The sequence below is a fragment of the Zootoca vivipara genome, chromosome 6, assembly GCF_965207765.1.
Source record: "Zootoca vivipara chromosome 6, rZooViv2.hap1.1, whole genome shotgun sequence".
In the NCBI taxonomy this organism is placed as follows: Eukaryota; Metazoa; Chordata; class Lepidosauria; order Squamata; family Lacertidae; genus Zootoca; species Zootoca vivipara.
Window position 1 is genome coordinate 52211198 of NC_142589.1, and position 17119 is coordinate 52228316.

The following is a 17119-nucleotide window of genomic DNA, read 5'->3' on the forward strand; positions in this document are numbered from 1 at the left end:
TTTTGCAGTGGTACAAGAGGGAACACACAAATCGGGGCCAGCCCAGTGACATTTTGCCACACCAAATGACCCTAAAAGGTGCAGGCCAGGATCCCCAGCCACATCTCAAAGGATGCTGAGAAAAACTTCCTCATGCATGTCACAATCCACTGCACTGTTGAAAGGATCTGCGGTACACATCCTCATTCTGGCATCGCTTTATATAAAGGTAAAGGGACCCCTGACCATTAAGTCCAGTCGGGACTGACTCTGGGGTTGCGGCACTCATCTCGCGTTATTGGCCGAGGGAGCCGGCGTACAGCTTCCGGGTCATGTGGCCAGCATGACAAAGCCGCTTCTGGCAAACCAGAGCAGCACATGGAAATGCCGTTTACCTTCCCGCTGTAGCGGTCCCTATTTATCTACTTGCACTTTGACGTGCTTTCGAACTGCTAGGTTGGCAGGAGCTGGGACCAAGCATCAGGAGCTCACCCCATTGCAGGGATTCGAACCGCCGACCTTCTGATCAGCAAGCCCTAGGCTCTGTGGTTTAACCCACAGCGCCACCTGTGTCCCATCGCTTTATATAACATATCCTAATACCAGCTTCCTTGGGTTTCTTCTTCAGTGAGCCCAGTAATGTCATACAACTATTTCTTTTCCTCTACTCACTCCTATTTAGACTTCACCCTTCTACCATGAGCTCAGGGTAGTTTGCTTGTTTAATGTTGCTTCCCACACTTTTATGCTCCCCACAATCCTGTGATGTAGACTTCACAGAGAGAAGGGGCGGGAAGAGAAACTTTCTAGCCCATAGAAGAAAAATCAAAGTAGCAGCAAGAAATGAAACTTCCTGGACTGGGATCCAGAAGGCTGGTGGGAATGTAAGGAAGGGAAGAGACCCATGTCAGAGGGGGTACAGGAGACCAGTGGATCTGGGAGTAGGAAAATAGACTTACCTTTTTCAACTGTGGTATAAGAGGTGCCCATCTGCCCTTCCAGCCACCCATCATCTCTGTTCCTCAAATCTTTACTGAAAGTAAATTGTTTCCATTATTAGTCCTTCCAGTAATCAATATAGTAGCAAGAAATTACACGTCCTGGGCTAGGATCCAGAAGGAAAGTGCTCATAGAAGCAAGGGGAGAAAGCACCCTTGGGTGGGGATGCAGGAAGTCACTGGGCCTAAAAGTAAGTGAAGAAGCCTCCTGAGTGGGGGTGCAGAAGGCCAGCAGGCCGGAAGCAAGAGAAGCAAGTCCCCTTGAGTGGGGATGAAGAAGGCAAGAGATCACCACCACCTCAGAATGTGGATGCTGCATTCTTATCTGTCCAAGATTTGGAGAGCCATGCCAGCAGGCCCAAAGGATGGCACATAAAGTCCTTACCTTTTATCCAAAGAAGGAAAGTGCCCTCTCTCTTCATGTGGCCTCCATCTGCTTTTCAGCCACCCCAAGCACCATCCATGAAAACTTTTAAAGGTCCTGTTGGTGGGTGATCTAAATGCAAGGCTAGGGCCAGATGACTCCAGTCATCTCCAGGGATCTAGGAAATCAGTTTTATCCAAGAGCCTGAATCTGGCCATGAGCACACGCTCAAGGACCTTGCCCAAAAAGGGGAGGTAAAATGAGGGTGAAACTTTTCACAACCCTTAATTACTTGAAGGCAAGGAGAGCAGCAGCTTTCAGCTCTTTACTCAATCTGCCACCTTGTGGTCAGTCAATCACGAGTCTGAGAAGTCTTCAGAATACTGTAAACGCCTGTGCTTTTGACTCAGACACAGCTACCCTGCCCAAGCTCCTTGCAGCCTGAAGTGTAATGAGCAAATGGCATCACCTCAACCAAGTCCAGCTGCTAGGGTTGCCAAGGCTGGCCAAGTTATATTTATACCTGAGCAGAAAATTCCCACAAGAAATACACCAACAAAATTCAGGACACCCCAAAAATCAGAAGCTGCCTTTTCATTTTGATAGTTTTCTTCAACTGCAGACTCAGGCTGCGTTTTGAAAATGAAATGCTCCATTATAATTATTTGTATGTTTATTTCTCAATTTTGATGCAAAACACTTTTGTTGCAAAGGGTCACCATCTGTTTACTGTGAGCAGGCTAGAAAGCAGCTGGAAACCCACACCCCTGCAGATTCCACCATCCAGGGAACTTCAGCTGCAAATGTACCTACTGCTGCATAGACCGTACCAACTTGGGGAGGGGGCAAAGGAGGAACAGTGGAAGATTTTGCCGCATAGCTACTTGCCTGTAGCCACTACCTTCCCAAGGCAAGTAGCGAATTTCATGGCTGCACCCCACAAAATATCTCCCGCAGTTCGCCACTACTGATTGAGGGTTTGCTTGTATGTACAACATGCACTTTATTTCCTCAGTTGTTTCCCAGAGACTTGTGTTTTCTCTATCCTTATAAGTGAAAGACAGGAGCTTTTGTCACCCTAGCAGCACAGTTCTCAACAGCCTTGCCGGCAGCACTGCCCAGAGAGTAATGCTAGAGTGTGATCCAGCAGGGCTCCTCTTGTCTTATTCATCTTAGGATGAAGTACTGATGACAGCCTTCAGCATCGCAGACCTGGAGTAAAGTTGGAACAGACTGCCAGATAATCGAGCCAGGTTATGAAAAGTACAGGGAAAGGAATAGAAGAGTTCAGATTCTCATCCACTCAATTGTACCATTTATCCTTAATGCCTGACTGGACAGTGTTTCTTGTACAGTTTAGCTGTGCAGTGACCGACAAATGAACGGCTAGACAGCAATATCCAAGTTTAATAAAATTAAGTCATCGCATGTTAAACTTTGTTCAACAGATATTATACAAGAGAAAGTGGTCAGCTGTACAGATGAGGTTGATATGAACTGAAGGCTTACAATCTGCAATAGTGAAAATATAAATTCAGCATCATTTGATTTTCACAATATATACGCAGGACAATGGCCCTGTGTGTTAAGATAATCCAAGAAAAATTATCCCTGAGCTGAAAAGATTCTCAATGCAAATTCATTAAGTTCTAGGAGATGCAAGCCAAGGATTAACAGAAATGGAGGTATCAGGAATGCCTCCTAAAGTATAAGGAGCAAAGGAAAAACATCTCCAGATCCCAAAGGCACAAAATATACTGCTCTTAAGCAATTTACCCTTTAAAAGCACAAGCTTTAAAATGTGATCATGACATTTTCAATACCTAATCATTTCCTTTCCCGGGTCTTCCTCATACTTGCATAGTTGCATGCTTATTTTTAAACACAAACCACTAGAAATTAAGCTAGTAACATAATGCATGTTTTAGGGAACTGTTCTGGAAGACTTTTTTTTAAAAAAACAAACCATTTAATACAATGCACAAAAAACAGAATGCAGAGAAATATTCCACTGCTGAAATTCAACTAAGGACCCAGCAGGAACAGACAAACAGATGGGCCATCGTCTTTCTAAGCCTTGCTTGCAAAAGACTCTAGTTTGCAGATATCTTGAGTTTGTAAGGTGGTGACAAAAACAGCTGACAATATTTTTGATTAGATGCATATCAGAAGCCCTAACAGAAAGCAGCCTGGAAGATTTTATCCAGGGAAAGAATGTTTGGATCTACATGATCACTCCAACTGATAAAACTGGGTGATAGTTCTTGACATGAAACCTGTACATGTCGGCCGGTTGCTCTTGCTATACTGTTTAGTATAAAAGGCTCAACTGAATCTTCAGTAGGAAGCTATTTATGCAAACAGCTCCCTACATTTATTGAGTGCAAGCATAGCTTTTAGTTATTTTTGGCATAAATCTTTCCTGTAAAACTCTTATAATACATATCTAGCAATTCACTGGTTGCGCAAGATACTACACTCAGTGTAATTAAAGCATGAGATACATTCCAACAGGAATCAAGTTACACCAGCAGAAGCAATGTGCTTCTCTCGCTCTTGGTCCATCAACAGCCTTACTTGCATTCAGTACAGAACTGCACACTGCTGTAGGCCTTCACTCAATGTTTCCCATACAGTTCACTGGCACTCTGGACTACCTTTGTACTTTGGTCTTATGGCTGCTGCAATCTCTTGTCTTTCGCTTCTGAAAGCAGACTAATTCCTTTTCGTCCATTGGTACCAGGCCACTTCCAGCTTTCAAACTGGTGTCCAGTCCAGTCCTTGGTCAGCCAAAGGTCTCACAGCAAGAGGACAGCTGCAGTTTACTGGCTATTTGTGTGGCTAAGCAGCCAGCTAGTTGGCCACAGCTGGGGGTCCCTCAGGCAGGAGGGAGGCAAAGAAAGTCTTGAAGAAAAGCCAGGCAGTGCTCATGAACGAAGACGGTGCTGGCTGACTCTCTGGTGTGGTGTCAGGTGCCTCCATTTCACCCCGACCCCCTGCATTTTCCTCCTGCTAAACCAAGGAAAGAGAAAGATATAATAATTCCCTGACAGGATCATCAACTGACCTTCTCCTTTTTTCCTGAGCAGCTTTAGATTCGACACTGGAAAATATTACCAGTTGTAGGTTTACTTTGTCATAAGTCACATGAACTAGATATATTTGGCTAGGCAGACTCTGTGAAGGGAGAGCACTTCATGCAAGGACCTCATTAGAAGCTGGGAGCAACCTGCTCTCCAAGCATGTATTAACATGCAGGATGAGCTGGACTCCATAAACCATTTCTGAGATAGCACACAGTTGCTGCATTAATTCAACACATTACAACTCATTTAATGTTAGAACAGCCACAGCAGTGACATCTAAGGCCTGGGAAATGGACATTTTCTATCATCAGGTCTCCAAAGCCTTCAGTCAACAGGAAGAGCCAGGAGCTGGAGATGGTTTAGCTGCCCGAAAAAAGGAAAGCCCCACCCCAGAAGGACCAAAACATTTGGTGCTGCCCAACACTGGGTCTCACATACTAAGCATAGAGCGCATTATGTGGTACAGTAGAACCAGCACCACCAAATCAGGAAAATGCCTGACAAATGATTCAACATCTTGATTTATCTCAAATTCTACAACATAATTTTAGCATACCGAATGCACACTTTGCATCCTGAATTATTTTGTTGCACAGAACAATTTACAGTACGTAAGTGCCAAGCCACTTAAGATATGCAGACAGAATATACAGAGGTGTTTTAGAAACAGTACTGAGGCAATGCTGAAACCCTAAACAAGCTTAATTATCCAGGAAGCAAGTCCCTCTGAATGAGTAGCATTCATTCTGAGCTGCATAGGTTTGGGCTGGAAAGGTCATCAGACCATTCAAAATTGTGCTTATGTATATCCTGTTAGGAACTTACCTGTAAATTATTGTTTTGGTCTTGGTTAACAGCTGCTTGGAGAGGAATGTTGTTCTCAGCAGGCTGAGCTGGCCTCCGCCTGAAAGGAAACCATCCAACCTGGTGCCTGAGAAGACAAAACCAGTGAGGTATAAGACAGAATGCCAAAGGGAAGTCTGAAAAAACCCTCTGTCAGGAAACCCATTTGGCATGGGAGAGAGCCTCCATTCAATATTCAAGGATAGCTGGCACAGGTGTTTTTAACATTTGGTTGGGAGCTGCCCAGAGTGGCTAGGGAAACCCAGCCAGAAGGGCGGGGTATAAATAATAAATTGTTATATTATTATTATTATATTTGTGGCCACACTAAAATACCAATTTCTTACAAGTACACTTTGGAACTCCCTGCCTATTGATATCAGGCCTATCCAGACATGTGGAAGTTACATGTTTCATTTCTTTTTAGCAACAGCTGATTGCAATCGTCTTTTGAAAATGTTTAATAGGTTTTAATTGTTTTATCAGTAATTTTAGCCTATTAGATTTTTATATTTTTGTAAACTGCTTAAGAGGTTTTCCTTTTTTAAAACAATCAAGCAGCATATAAATTTTGCTAAATAAAAAAGACCAAAGACAGTTATGTCTTTGTCCCTTTAAAGGACTGCCAACATAAGCTGAATGGCTGTCTACCCAAGTTTACTAACAAACTGCAAAAGCTGAGCAGCTTTTACTGTTGCTAATGTATAAAAACTGCATTCAGTATAGTAAAGAGCTGCCTGTGCTACAGTCCCACAGGTGATAAATGCATACAAAGCGGAGGATAGTTAACTAGGACAAGTTCAGACGTCAGTGTTTAGCTTGCAGTTCTTGTATGTGCAACAGTGAAAATGAGCCACAGGTTGCAGAACAAGTTATTTTTACCTGTGGTGCATGTTTCCTCTTAAACCCTCACAAGTGGTATTTTAGATGTAAATGACTGAAGTACTAGCCTCCTTACAACGATTTAAAGGGAGCTGCAGAAATGTGTCTAGCAGTTTGTGGGCCAGCTCAGATACAACAGGAAACCAGAGTTTAGCTTTACAGTACTGTATATACTGTACAGCGGCCTGCTCACATATGCTCCCTGCCAGCCATAATAGGAAAGTTTCACTTCTTGTTGTAAACCACGGTTTTCTGTACCAATGCCTGCCAAGAAATAAGCTGTACCAATGCCTACCAAGAAATAATGTGCACCAAGATTAGTGGTGAAAAGTGAAAGAGATAAGATGAGGCCACAGAAACTTACAGGTACATCAGCAGGGTGCCCACCATCACCATGAGAAGCCTGCTCATACTGGAGTAGAAATACACAATGTTGATGAAGACGTAGAAGAGGGTTGCCGAGTAGAGCCAGTCCAGCCAATCCCGATTGCCACCTTCTTCTTCTTCTTCCATCAAAGCCCCTCCCTGGGCATTCATGCGAAGGTTCTGGTTCACCCCTGGGTTTACCTGAGGGGGAACGTTTTGATTTCCGGCCTGGTTTTCAGCAGGAAAAGGACCAGAAAGAGGAGCTGGGGCCGCAACCGGGGCTGCAACTGGGATCTCCTGTGTACTTCGTGTAGAGGATACGTCACCAGAAACAGCACTGGCAGCCATGCTAGATGCAAAATAAAAGTCATGAGCTCAGTTAGAAAGCTGGTGAGAGCTTGCTCAACTTTGGTGTGCATGAAACAAATTGGCAGCCTCAAAATAGCAAGCCAACAACTGGTGAACTTTCAAGGGTGTATTTGATTCAGTGAATCACCAAGGATCACCGTAGCTTATTTGTGCCAAGGGTTTGATATATGAATACATACAGGCGAGAGCCCTAGCTTTTCAGCCACATCACACCAGTATGCAAATTTGTCAAAATGCTTGGGATTTAGCTCCTTGTAAAAATAGATCACAACAAAGACAGCAACTTACTATTGCATGTAGTATTGTCTTGCATAAAACTGATGGAACCAGAACTGCAGCATGCGGTATGTTGTATAGGATGAATAGCCTTGAAAGGAGTGCTGCGCTGGTGCAGATCTGATGCAGAGGAGCAGAAAATATGCTTAATCAGGACAGGCATACTATTTTTTCTCCCTTGCCCTCACTGAAAAGTATGTGGGGAAGGATTTTGTAATGCTGTACCCTCCAGGCCAAGGATCTGTTATCAGCATTTAATCATCAGGCTGTTGAAGTGGAAAAGAGACTGGACTGGCAGAGTTTCTGTATCTCTGCTCTGGTAAAAGACAAACTATTTGTGGCTCCTCTCTCTAAGCTCTTTCCATTCCAGCTGTTGGTTACATAGTCCCTACAACAAGGAATTCATCCCTGGGTGTCCTTCCTCCCCCTCCCTTCTTCCCTGATCCTTGTGTGCCAGGCCTTTTAGATTGTAACATTTTAAATAAAATGCATCACCAAAGAATCAGAAGGAAGAATTAAACTGTGCTGCAGCCAAAGTTTCATTGGGGAAAACATGCTGACATGTTGCTGAACCACAACTCACATCATCCTCAAGAAGAATGACCAATGATAAGGGATGCATGAACTGTAGTCCAACTTCTGGAGGGCCCCAAGTTGACTATCCCTATACTAGGGGTTCAGGAGTCTTTGGTTTGGCTTGCTAGCCAGCTGCTAGTTATGCTCACCATCGACTCTCTCTCTCCTCCCCAAGGCCTCTCACATGCCAAGCAGCCTTGCAAGGAGAAGGCAGGCATTTATTTATTTGCGTTGGAGAAAGTAAAAACCAAAGCCAATTCTCTCATTTCCACTGTTGTTCTTTGCTTTCCCCAAAGTGGAGTTAGGGTGCACTGCTAGGCATCCATTCCAGCAGCAGGCCAGGGGCACCAGCTGCTGCCAAGAGGGTACACAGATGCCATCTCAAGGGTACACAGATTCAGGAGCAAGTTGTCTGAACAAGCAGGTAACGAGCAGAACCAACAGGCAGAACCGAGGCATTCACACCACACTTACCTATTGCCATCATTCTCTGTTGCAAGGGGCTGGCTGCTGAGGATGTCCGTCTGACTCAAAGCATGAACTGAAGGAAGCAAAGGCGGGTCTTGGCTAAAGGCTGCTGGCTGATTCTTGGCTTCAACAACCTGAGGAAAACATTGATCAGCTGAAACTTAAGAATGTATGTGCATGGGAGCTTCTCCCTCCCTTTTGAGGGGATTTTCAGACAAATTGCGAGGAAGGGAAGGTATAACTTGTTCCCTCCATGGTTTCAACCCTGCTCCTTCCTCCCCCAAACACCACCACACAACCGCTCTTGGCTTGCCTTCACCTCATTTCTCCCTCCCCACACCACCTTCTGTGACAAGACTTCAGTAATTTACCTCACAATTTTTCAATAACAACTCTGTTTCTGGAAAAGTTCTGCTTTAATCTCTTTTGCTCCCACCAAAGCACCTTATGAGGGCACTCTGCTACCTAAAGTTATTAAGCGCTACGCATAAGATGCTCCTGTTTATTTTGGTAAATGTGCTGGTTTCTGGGCCAGTTCTACTAGACTGACAACAGAATAGCAGAATACAGCTGGGGAGAAGTTCCCCTGGCATCCAAATGAAATCCCCTCGTCAGTTACGTTCCCAGAGGGCCCCAAACACAAAGTAGTAAATTTCAGGTGTGCAGACACAAATGTCCATAGCAAGCATGGTAACAACTATTTAAGTAGAATCAACTGAGGGTTACAATATACCACACATGCGTGCAGAGCTTCTGTTTGCACCCCAGCAACAGCTTTTCTTCAACATTATGACAAATATAACCATCACACAGCTAAAAGTGAAATCAGCAAGTTGAAATCATCACCCTTCTCTGTCCTTCCTATAGAGTTTATATCCAGAGCTAACCCATATCCCACTGGTTCCCTCCATTCCACCAGGTAAGGGAGAAAACCATTACAGCTTATTTCTGAACGCCACAAGTTTCAGAGATGGCTACTAATTTAGATGGTTTTCAAACTGAAACTCCAAAGTCTTTGAGGATGGGTGTGTCAATAGCATGGCAGCTAAAAACAAAGCTGCACCAAAGGCACCAAACCTCTGGGAGTGGTCACCTCTCTTGTGGCCTAATAGTGTCTCTAACAGATGCAAATGGGGGACCTGATATGGTTTACAGAGCAATGCAATATTCATGCTCTTACAAGGCTGTAGTAACAGCTCCAAGGGGAACTATAACTAAATTGTGGATAAAGGTAAGGTAGAAATCTGAACAACTTATCAGTTTATAAATACCTTCACGTCAGTTTCTTGCAGTTTCGAGTTGCACACCAGGTGGAGAGCATGCACCATATCCTGCTGAAATATAAACCAAAATAAGGTTTCAAACAAGAGTTCAGTTTATTGCATTTACTTGCTGATCCACTCAAGTTAACAAAAGCAATGCTAGTAGCATGCAGCATCCAAGTACCTTGGCAAGCACTTCTCGCAGGTAAAGATGGTCCTGTAACAATTTCCCAGAATAAATCAGTCTCTGAACGTCTTCAGGCTTTAAGAGGAAGAGAACACAATGGTCAGGACCCATTCTGTTGAATTATGCAGAACAGCCATGTTCAGATTCTTGGAAACTTAACATGTGCAATATTTGTTTGTTTGTTTGTTTATCTTCCATCTTAACAAAGTACCTTTGCAAACAAAGCAGAAACAAAAACACACAATTGTCTGTTTTGGAGTATTCTCATAGCCAACTTATTTGTAATACAAAGTTACTGCACGAGCAAGTTATGCATTTCAGCATTTCTGAGATCCTCAATTATACTTATGCTTGGAAACTACTTTGGCTTTGCTTGCTGGACTTCTAGGAGGCAGAACAGATGCATGTTGTCAGGTCAGAGAATGCCTTTTTGCGACACATATTCCCGAAAAAGGAAGATGTAGATTCAGATGTACCCACGTCTAAGAACTCCACACCTGTTTCATCAACCTGGTGACTGAGTGATAGTGAAAAAACCACTTCTGCATTCCCACGGAGGTGGTGTTGTGGGCTGGCCCCGAGCGAACTCCCGCGATGGGGCTGAGAGCTGCTCAGGCCCCTCGCGAGGTGGGAGTTCCCGCCTCCGTCAGACCCAGGCCGCCCAATAGGGTGGGCCGGGAGGCAGGGCTTTGTGTTTTTAAACCGGCCGGAGGCGGGAACTCAGCCTTTCCTGCCCCGGCTCCCAACCCGATCGGATCGTGACTGAGTGATAGTGAAAAATAAGACTGCACTTACATTATGGGGCACAAAGTACAAGCCTCTTATATGAGCTCAGATACTGATGTTGATAGACAAGGCGCCCACCATCAGCAAGGCTTTAATTCCTTTTTTAGCCCTAGCTTAGTGTTGCTGCTGTTGCTAAGAACTGGTTCCAGAGTCCAGACAATAACATCAGTTTCTGTTTATATCAAGCAGTTGTAGAGATTTCATCAACAAAACTTTGAATCCTTATTTTGTGTTTTGGACAAGTGCAACTTGTAGAATCAGACAAGAATGTCCACTTTGACCAATGTTCTACCTCCAGTTAACTATGAGAAACCTTGGCTAGGTTGACAGAAGCCAGGATCAATCTCTATCTCCAGTTAGGAACCTTATTATAACTCTTTTCTCTAATTGCAAATAGGGTTTTTGTAGGACTATTTCAATCTCAGAATTACCGGTAACCTCCTATTTTGCTCTTAAGTGAAGGTACTTATATTTAGAAATTAACTGCCACAATTCTTTGAAATTCCAGTTCTTGTTAAGAAGTCATTTGACACCGCAGCATTACTAGAAATTTCAAACTGGCCTGACTGAAGTGTTATGAGAGACAAATTTACGCTGGAGGGTCGAGTATGAATTCCACAGTTGGAACCCCCACCCCTGCAACCATGCTAGCAGAGGGAATAGATGTGAAGACAAATCCTTTCTCATTGTTAGAAAAAAACGAGGTAAGTTTTACTTATCTATAAGATGCAGTGGGTAGCATCTTCTGGGGGGTGGGTACTCCGAATGCACAGAAACCTTTAATTTAATTTTGAGGTACACTAGCATGTCCCGGCACCTAATCTGGGAATTAGCATATTTAAATTTTTATTTTAACATACCGTATTTTAACTGCTGTGCCAAAATATATCAGTCATGTTCAGTGTTAGAAACTGAGATATGAAAGCTAGGAGCTAAATGGCACCTTAAACCTAGGTTATGGGCGCAACAACAGAATGTCTAGGCATACTTTTTTATATAAAAATACAAAGCTGAAAATGAATGAACTGCAGCTAAAGTCTTATGTTCATTTTTCACATGGTCTAGTCCTGATCTGAAGACTGCAAAAAACAAAGCTATGCTTCCCCTGCCTGCCCTCCTAACATTCTTAAGAGGGTCTCTTCTCTAGTCTTCAGAGAGTAGCTGGAAGTGGGGAGACAGAAAAAGGTCCTCCTTTCCTTCCACTGTAGTTTTAATCTGAAATCTTAGGCGCAGTACTGCGCCCAGAGCTCAGAAACTGCGTATGCTAATGAAATTCTTGTCGCAAAATGCACCTAGCACAATGGGAGGATCGAACGCTGGTCATGTCATTCTTGTAAACTGAATGAAGAATAAAATAAACTAGACTTACTAGCTGGATCCATCTTTTCTTGTTGCTAACAAACTAAAACATTGTGAAGTAGTGTCAGTATCAGACCAAAAGGGAAAAGTTAGTTTCATAACATTTACGTGGCTGTCCCAATCTGTTTTGAATTCAAACACAACATTTGCTACTAGTTGTACTAGAGAAAAGCAGCACTAATAACCCTTTTGTGGTTTTTCAAATCATCCTTACCAAAATAGCAGACTGGTGTACCAGCTGGGTCATTTGCATTGGAAAGAAAGTGACAAAGTACTGCTGCTTCTTACTTTGAAAAATAAATAACCCCATATGTTCATAAGGGGATTTTTGCTGCTTTAAGACAGAGGATCTCTGATAATTTATTGTAAGCCACAAAATGATGAAGTCATTTGCCTTGGCCATGAATTCGGCAAAAAATTAAGTGTTTCAGCATTTGACATCCAAATGCAATAAATCAAGAGCGACAAGTGAGTAAGACCTAAGCCCTATTGCATCATCTGTTTGGCAGAAGAGTGAAAAAACCCTGTTCAAAGAAGCTTAAGCTCCCAGAACAGAATGACCAGCTGCCAAGAGGTGCCCAGACTGTTTGGTTATGTAACACTGCTTGCTGATGTGGAGGGAGCCTTTTGCTCTGGGCATGGGTAATGAAAAAAAAAAATCACATTTGGCAAAAGCAATACATCACCCCAGTACAAAGGCCAAGATGATCACAATGATGACTTTAATCAAAATAACCACATTGCACTTGCAGGCGTTCTATGTCCCAAAGTCTATTAAAACACAACTGGCAGCTTCCAAGTCCTTGGTGAGAAATGTTAAGATTCTGACTGCTGTTATATAAAGGCCTGTTTAGAGAGTAAGAACAGGCCAAGATGCCTGGAGAGAATTGAACAGGAAGAAGGCTGCAGAAACCAAAGATACCACCCTAAGCAAAATAAAACAATTATCAGAGGAGTGGGAAAGTGGATGAGGGGAAAAAAATAAGGCGAGAGGTAGAACTGGGGGAAGAACAGCCAATGCAGTGAACAAACACTAGACCATGGAGACAAATCTCTCATTGGTCATGAAGGTCACAGAGGCACCTTGAGCCATTCTCCACCCCACAACCAAACCTACCTGCAGGTAGAAAGAGCAGATATCACCATGTACTCAGATCACTGGAGAAAAGCCAAGGTACATAATGGATACATAAGAAAGCAAGTAGAAAACAGAAAAAGGCCTTTGAGCATAAGAGAGATAAAGGCTTCAAAAATCAGTGACTGGGGGAAGAGTTGAAAGAAAGGAACCTTGGTGAATATGGTGGCAGGTACCATGCAAACCCTTTGAGGCTTTCTCCCACAATCAAGTGTTGTATAAATTTCATGAAATAACAATGAGTAATACATGAGCAAGCTTAATATTTTCATAGTGTTAAGAGTACTGCTACATCAGATTGAAGGCCCTTCGAGTCCACTCTCTTCTGACAGTAACCAACCAGATGCCTATGGGAAATCTTTAAGTGGAATAAAAGCACTCCAGAAATCTCCCCAGCAACTAATATTCCATGGCAGAGGGCAGATCTTAGACAACAACCTGGTTTATCACCAGCCACTCAACAGCAACATAGAACCTCCAGGTGCAGAGGCAGTATGCCACTGAATACCAGTCACAGGAGAGCAACTGAAGGAAAAAACGTCTGCCTTCATGCCCTCCATGAAACAACTGGTTGGCCACTGTAGGAGGCAGAAAGCTGGGCTAGAAGGGCCACTGTAGGAGGCAGAAAGCTGGGCTAGAAGGGCCACAGATCTGATCCAGGAAGGCTGTCATTTAAGGCCATGTTTGGTTTCAGAGTTCTAAATTTTCAAAAAGGAGGGTTGTGGGGAGGGATAAAAAATTAATCTCCTGCTCTGCTTAATACAGTGTAGTGACTAGAGTGGGGCCTGGGAGATCCGGGTTCAAATCGCCACTTGGCCATGAAGCTCTTACTGTGTGTGACCTTGGGGGCCAGTCACTCACTCTCAGCTCAACCTACCTCACAGAGTTGTTATGTGGATTAAATGAGGAGAGGGAGACTCATACGTGCCACCTTGAGATCTTTGGAGAAGATGGTGGGCATAAATGCAAACAAACAAACAAACATGCAGCCCTCTAAATATTGTTGGACTACAGCTCCCAACAGCCACAGCCAGCGCTCCCTGGAGGCGTTAGGAGTTGTAGCCCCAAAATCTGGAAGGCCCTTTCATTGGGGAAGGCTGGCTTAATGGTATTATTTACGTCCATCCATGCCTTCAGCCTATGGCCCCCGCCCAGTTACTATCAACATCCCTTAAACATTACTCTCGCCCCTTTAAACGTCCACATTTCCCAATTTCAACCCCCAAGTCGCCAGCAATAGCCGAGAACAAAGGCAGAAAACCCCCAGCCCGCCCCACCCTGGAAGCTTCCGAATTAGGCTGCGTCTGAATTTGGAGGCTTCATAGGAGGAGAGTTTTCTCAAACAGAGCCTCCCCACTCAGGAGCAGTGTAGCCCGTAACAGATTTTTTTATTAAAAAAACTAAGGAAGGAAGAGGTGGGGAAGTGCCGTATGAAGAGGACGAGGAGGAGGAGGAGAGCGAGTCTTCGCAGGCTCACCGGGGCGTCCGGGTGGCGGCGGCGGAGCTCAGCCTTGAGGCGACGGACGCTCCACGAGCGCTGGGCGGTCAGTCGGAGGTCGGGGTGCCGCTGCGCGGGGCTCTTGACCACGAGCGAGACCTCCTCCCCTTCGGCCTCGCCTCCCGGAATCCGGCCGGGCCCTACCGGGGCTTCCGCCATCGAGTCACCGCTTTTAATTCTCGCAGAGCTACTGCTCTCTCCCACAACTCCAACAGCTACGCTTCACTTCCTCATCCGTGGCCCCCTCCTTATATAGCCTCGCTCTCCTCGCGGCGCCGCTGTGGCCTCAACGGATTGGCCGCCGGCTCGAAATGTGGGCCTATCAGAAGCCGCCTGTCTGTCCGGAGGAGATGGAGGGGTAGGAAAAAGAGCAATGCCTATCTGGGCGTGGCCAAAGGGGGAGGCGTGGCCAAAAGGGAGAAGGAAACAAACTCGACCGGGTCCTTGCAGTTTCGTATATTTACATGCCACGTGATGCCATGTTTTGCCGTGGGATCGTAAGAAGCTGCTTTCTACTGAGTCAGAGCCTTAGGTCCGTCTAGTACTGTCTACACTGACCGGCAGCGGCTCTCCAGGGTTTCAGTCAGGGTGTCTCTCCCAGGCTTGCCTGGAGATGCTGCCATTGGGGATTGAACAAGCGATCTTCTGCATGCTCTACCTCTGAGCTATGGGCTTCTACCTAAAAATAAGTTTCTAGTCCTCATGATTCTAAAAGGAGGGGGGGCTGATTTTTAAATAAGCATAGCAGGAGTTGGCTTTCACCATTGGTCCATCAAGGTCAGTAGTGACTACACTGGCTAGTAATGGTCTCCAGGGTTTCAGACAGGGCACATTTTCAACCTTACCTGCAGATGCTGGGGATCGAACCAGAGACCTTCTGCATGCAAAGCAGGTGCTCTGATGCTGTGCTGCAGCCCTTCCCAAGAACATAGTAAGCTGCCTTATACTATTGGTCCATCCCAAGGGGTTGGGATCGAAGGGCGCAAGGCTGTTGCCTCCTCACACTGCCCTCCCCAGCCTCTCAAAGTGGCACAGGGCTGGCTCAAGGTGGATGGCATGAGTGGTGTGCCCCCCAAAAAAAATCCTCCTGGGATGATTGTCCTGGCAGCCCCCCCCCCCAAAAAATGCTACACCCCTGGGGGAGAAGGCTCTTGTGTGCAAATCCTGCTTGCTGGTTTCCCACAGAAATCTGCTCAGTCACTGTGAGAGCAGGATATTGGACTGGATGGTCCATTGGCTTGATCCAGTGGGGTCCTCTTATATTCTTATGCGTTGGAGCATATGAGCAAATAGGTTTCGAGAAGAGGGGAGAATGATTTCCTGGTTCAAAATGGTGTGAGCAAGAGGCATTAAGTGCTAGGGCGTGGAAAGTCCAATGGTGTAATGGGGAGCCGTCATGCTGGCCATAGCTTATGTTTTGCATGCAGAAGGTCCCAGGTTCAATCCCCAGCATCTCCAGGTAGGTCTCTTTCTGAAACCCTGGAAACCATGTCTGGAACCTTTCCATGTGAAGACTGCTGAGCTGGATAGATTTAAGACAGGTGCAGCAGAAGGCAGTTCCCCACGGCCTCAGCACTGCTGCTTTCACTTGCCAGCGATGGCTGCACTTGTAGGGACAGTGCTTGAACAGTGAGCATCCCCTGTATGCTGTTCCACATTGAGAGCACCCAGTGGACATTCAGGTGTGTCATACCTGTTAGATAGGTGCAGTTGGGGGAAAGCTGACACCTGCTTATCTACATGCTGAATGCAGCCCATTGCCAGCAATCCCCAAAGCAAGTGTCTGGAAGAACTGTGGGAGCAGCTGTTTGTTTCACACTGTTCAATAATGGATATGCTCGCCTACCCTACACCACAGGTTAAAGTTTAACCGTCAAATGGCTGATGCAATCCTGAAACTATTTTCAAAGATGTAGGAACACACATAAATAGTACATGATCACACACACACACACACACACACACAAAATGGTGACAAGGGATGGAGGTGTACAGTGCAGTGTTCAGTGTTTGTGAATTATTTTTTTAAGGAATATAGCATGCCGCCCTCTCCCCACCCTAAAGGAAATCATAGTAACTGACAAATAAAAACCTGAATCTTGGTCAACAAACTGATGATTGTGACCAAGCATTATAACATTTGTTTTCTGAACAAGAAACATTTGAAGTTTTCGGTTGCCCTAATGAAACTCGCAGGGTAGCCAGCATATTCAAGGGGAAGGATCAACTCCACTATGTGAAAAACTTACAAAATTTGGAGCTTTTTAGTTTACATAAATGACAAGTTGATGGCATGATAGAAGTTTATGAAATTACACATGGCATGGAGAAAGTGGGTAGAGAATAAAATATTCTCCTCATAACATTAGAACTGGTGGAAATCCAATGAAGCAGAATGTTGGAGGGTTCAGGACAGACAAAAGAAAGTCTTCTTCCCATGGTGCATAATCTAAACTATGGAATTTGCTCCCACAGGAGGCAGTGATGTATTTTAATATTTTGTAAGTGGCTTTGAGATGTTTTGTAAAAAGCAAACAAATACTGTATAACAACAACTGATAATAATAAAGGGAGATGGAATGGAGTGTCTTGGAAAAGGGCATGACAGGATGTCTCCACACAACATTTTGTTGTAAATCCCAGGTCACATCCACACCATACATTTAAACTGCACGGCTCCCCGCC

At 44.7% G+C, this 17119-nt stretch overlaps 1 protein-coding gene across 2 annotated transcripts; it reads right to left on the bottom strand.

Annotated features, from left to right (window-relative positions):
• Positions 1-2728: 2728 nt before the first annotated feature.
• On the bottom strand, positions 2729-14658 carry HERPUD1 (homocysteine inducible ER protein with ubiquitin like domain 1). Of its 2 annotated transcripts, none has more exons than XM_035120087.3 (8): positions 14414-14658; positions 9654-9731; positions 9479-9541; positions 8214-8341; positions 7176-7283; positions 6517-6867; positions 5253-5358; positions 2729-4350 (listed from the first exon to the last, which is right to left on the bottom strand). In XM_035120087.3, the coding sequence occupies exons 1-8, from the start codon at positions 14591-14593 to the stop codon at positions 4195-4197; spliced, it is 1170 nt and encodes a 389-aa protein (XP_034975978.1). In that variant the 5' UTR covers positions 14594-14658; the 3' UTR covers positions 2729-4194. The 2 variants fall into 2 exon arrangements, with proteins under 2 accessions (XP_034975978.1, XP_034975977.1); XM_035120086.3 differs by having other exon boundaries at positions 2729-4353.
• Between the last annotated feature and the right edge of the window lie 2461 nt (positions 14659-17119).

What these genes read in the sequence shown, in the direction of transcription:
- HERPUD1 (XM_035120086.3), bottom strand. Translation starts at nt 14,593, where the DNA reads ATGGCGGAAGCCCCGGTAGGGCCCGGCCGGATTCCGGGAGGCGAGGCC. An exon ending in GCCGCCACCCGGACGCCCCG is followed by an intron (nt 9,732 to 14,413) that starts GTGAGCCTGCGA and finishes TTCCTCTTAAAG; the next exon opens with CCTGAAGACGTTCAGAGACT. An exon ending in TGCGAGAAGTGCTTGCCAAG is followed by an intron (nt 9,542 to 9,653) that starts GTACTTGGATGC and finishes TTTATATTTCAG; the next exon opens with CAGGATATGGTGCATGCTCT.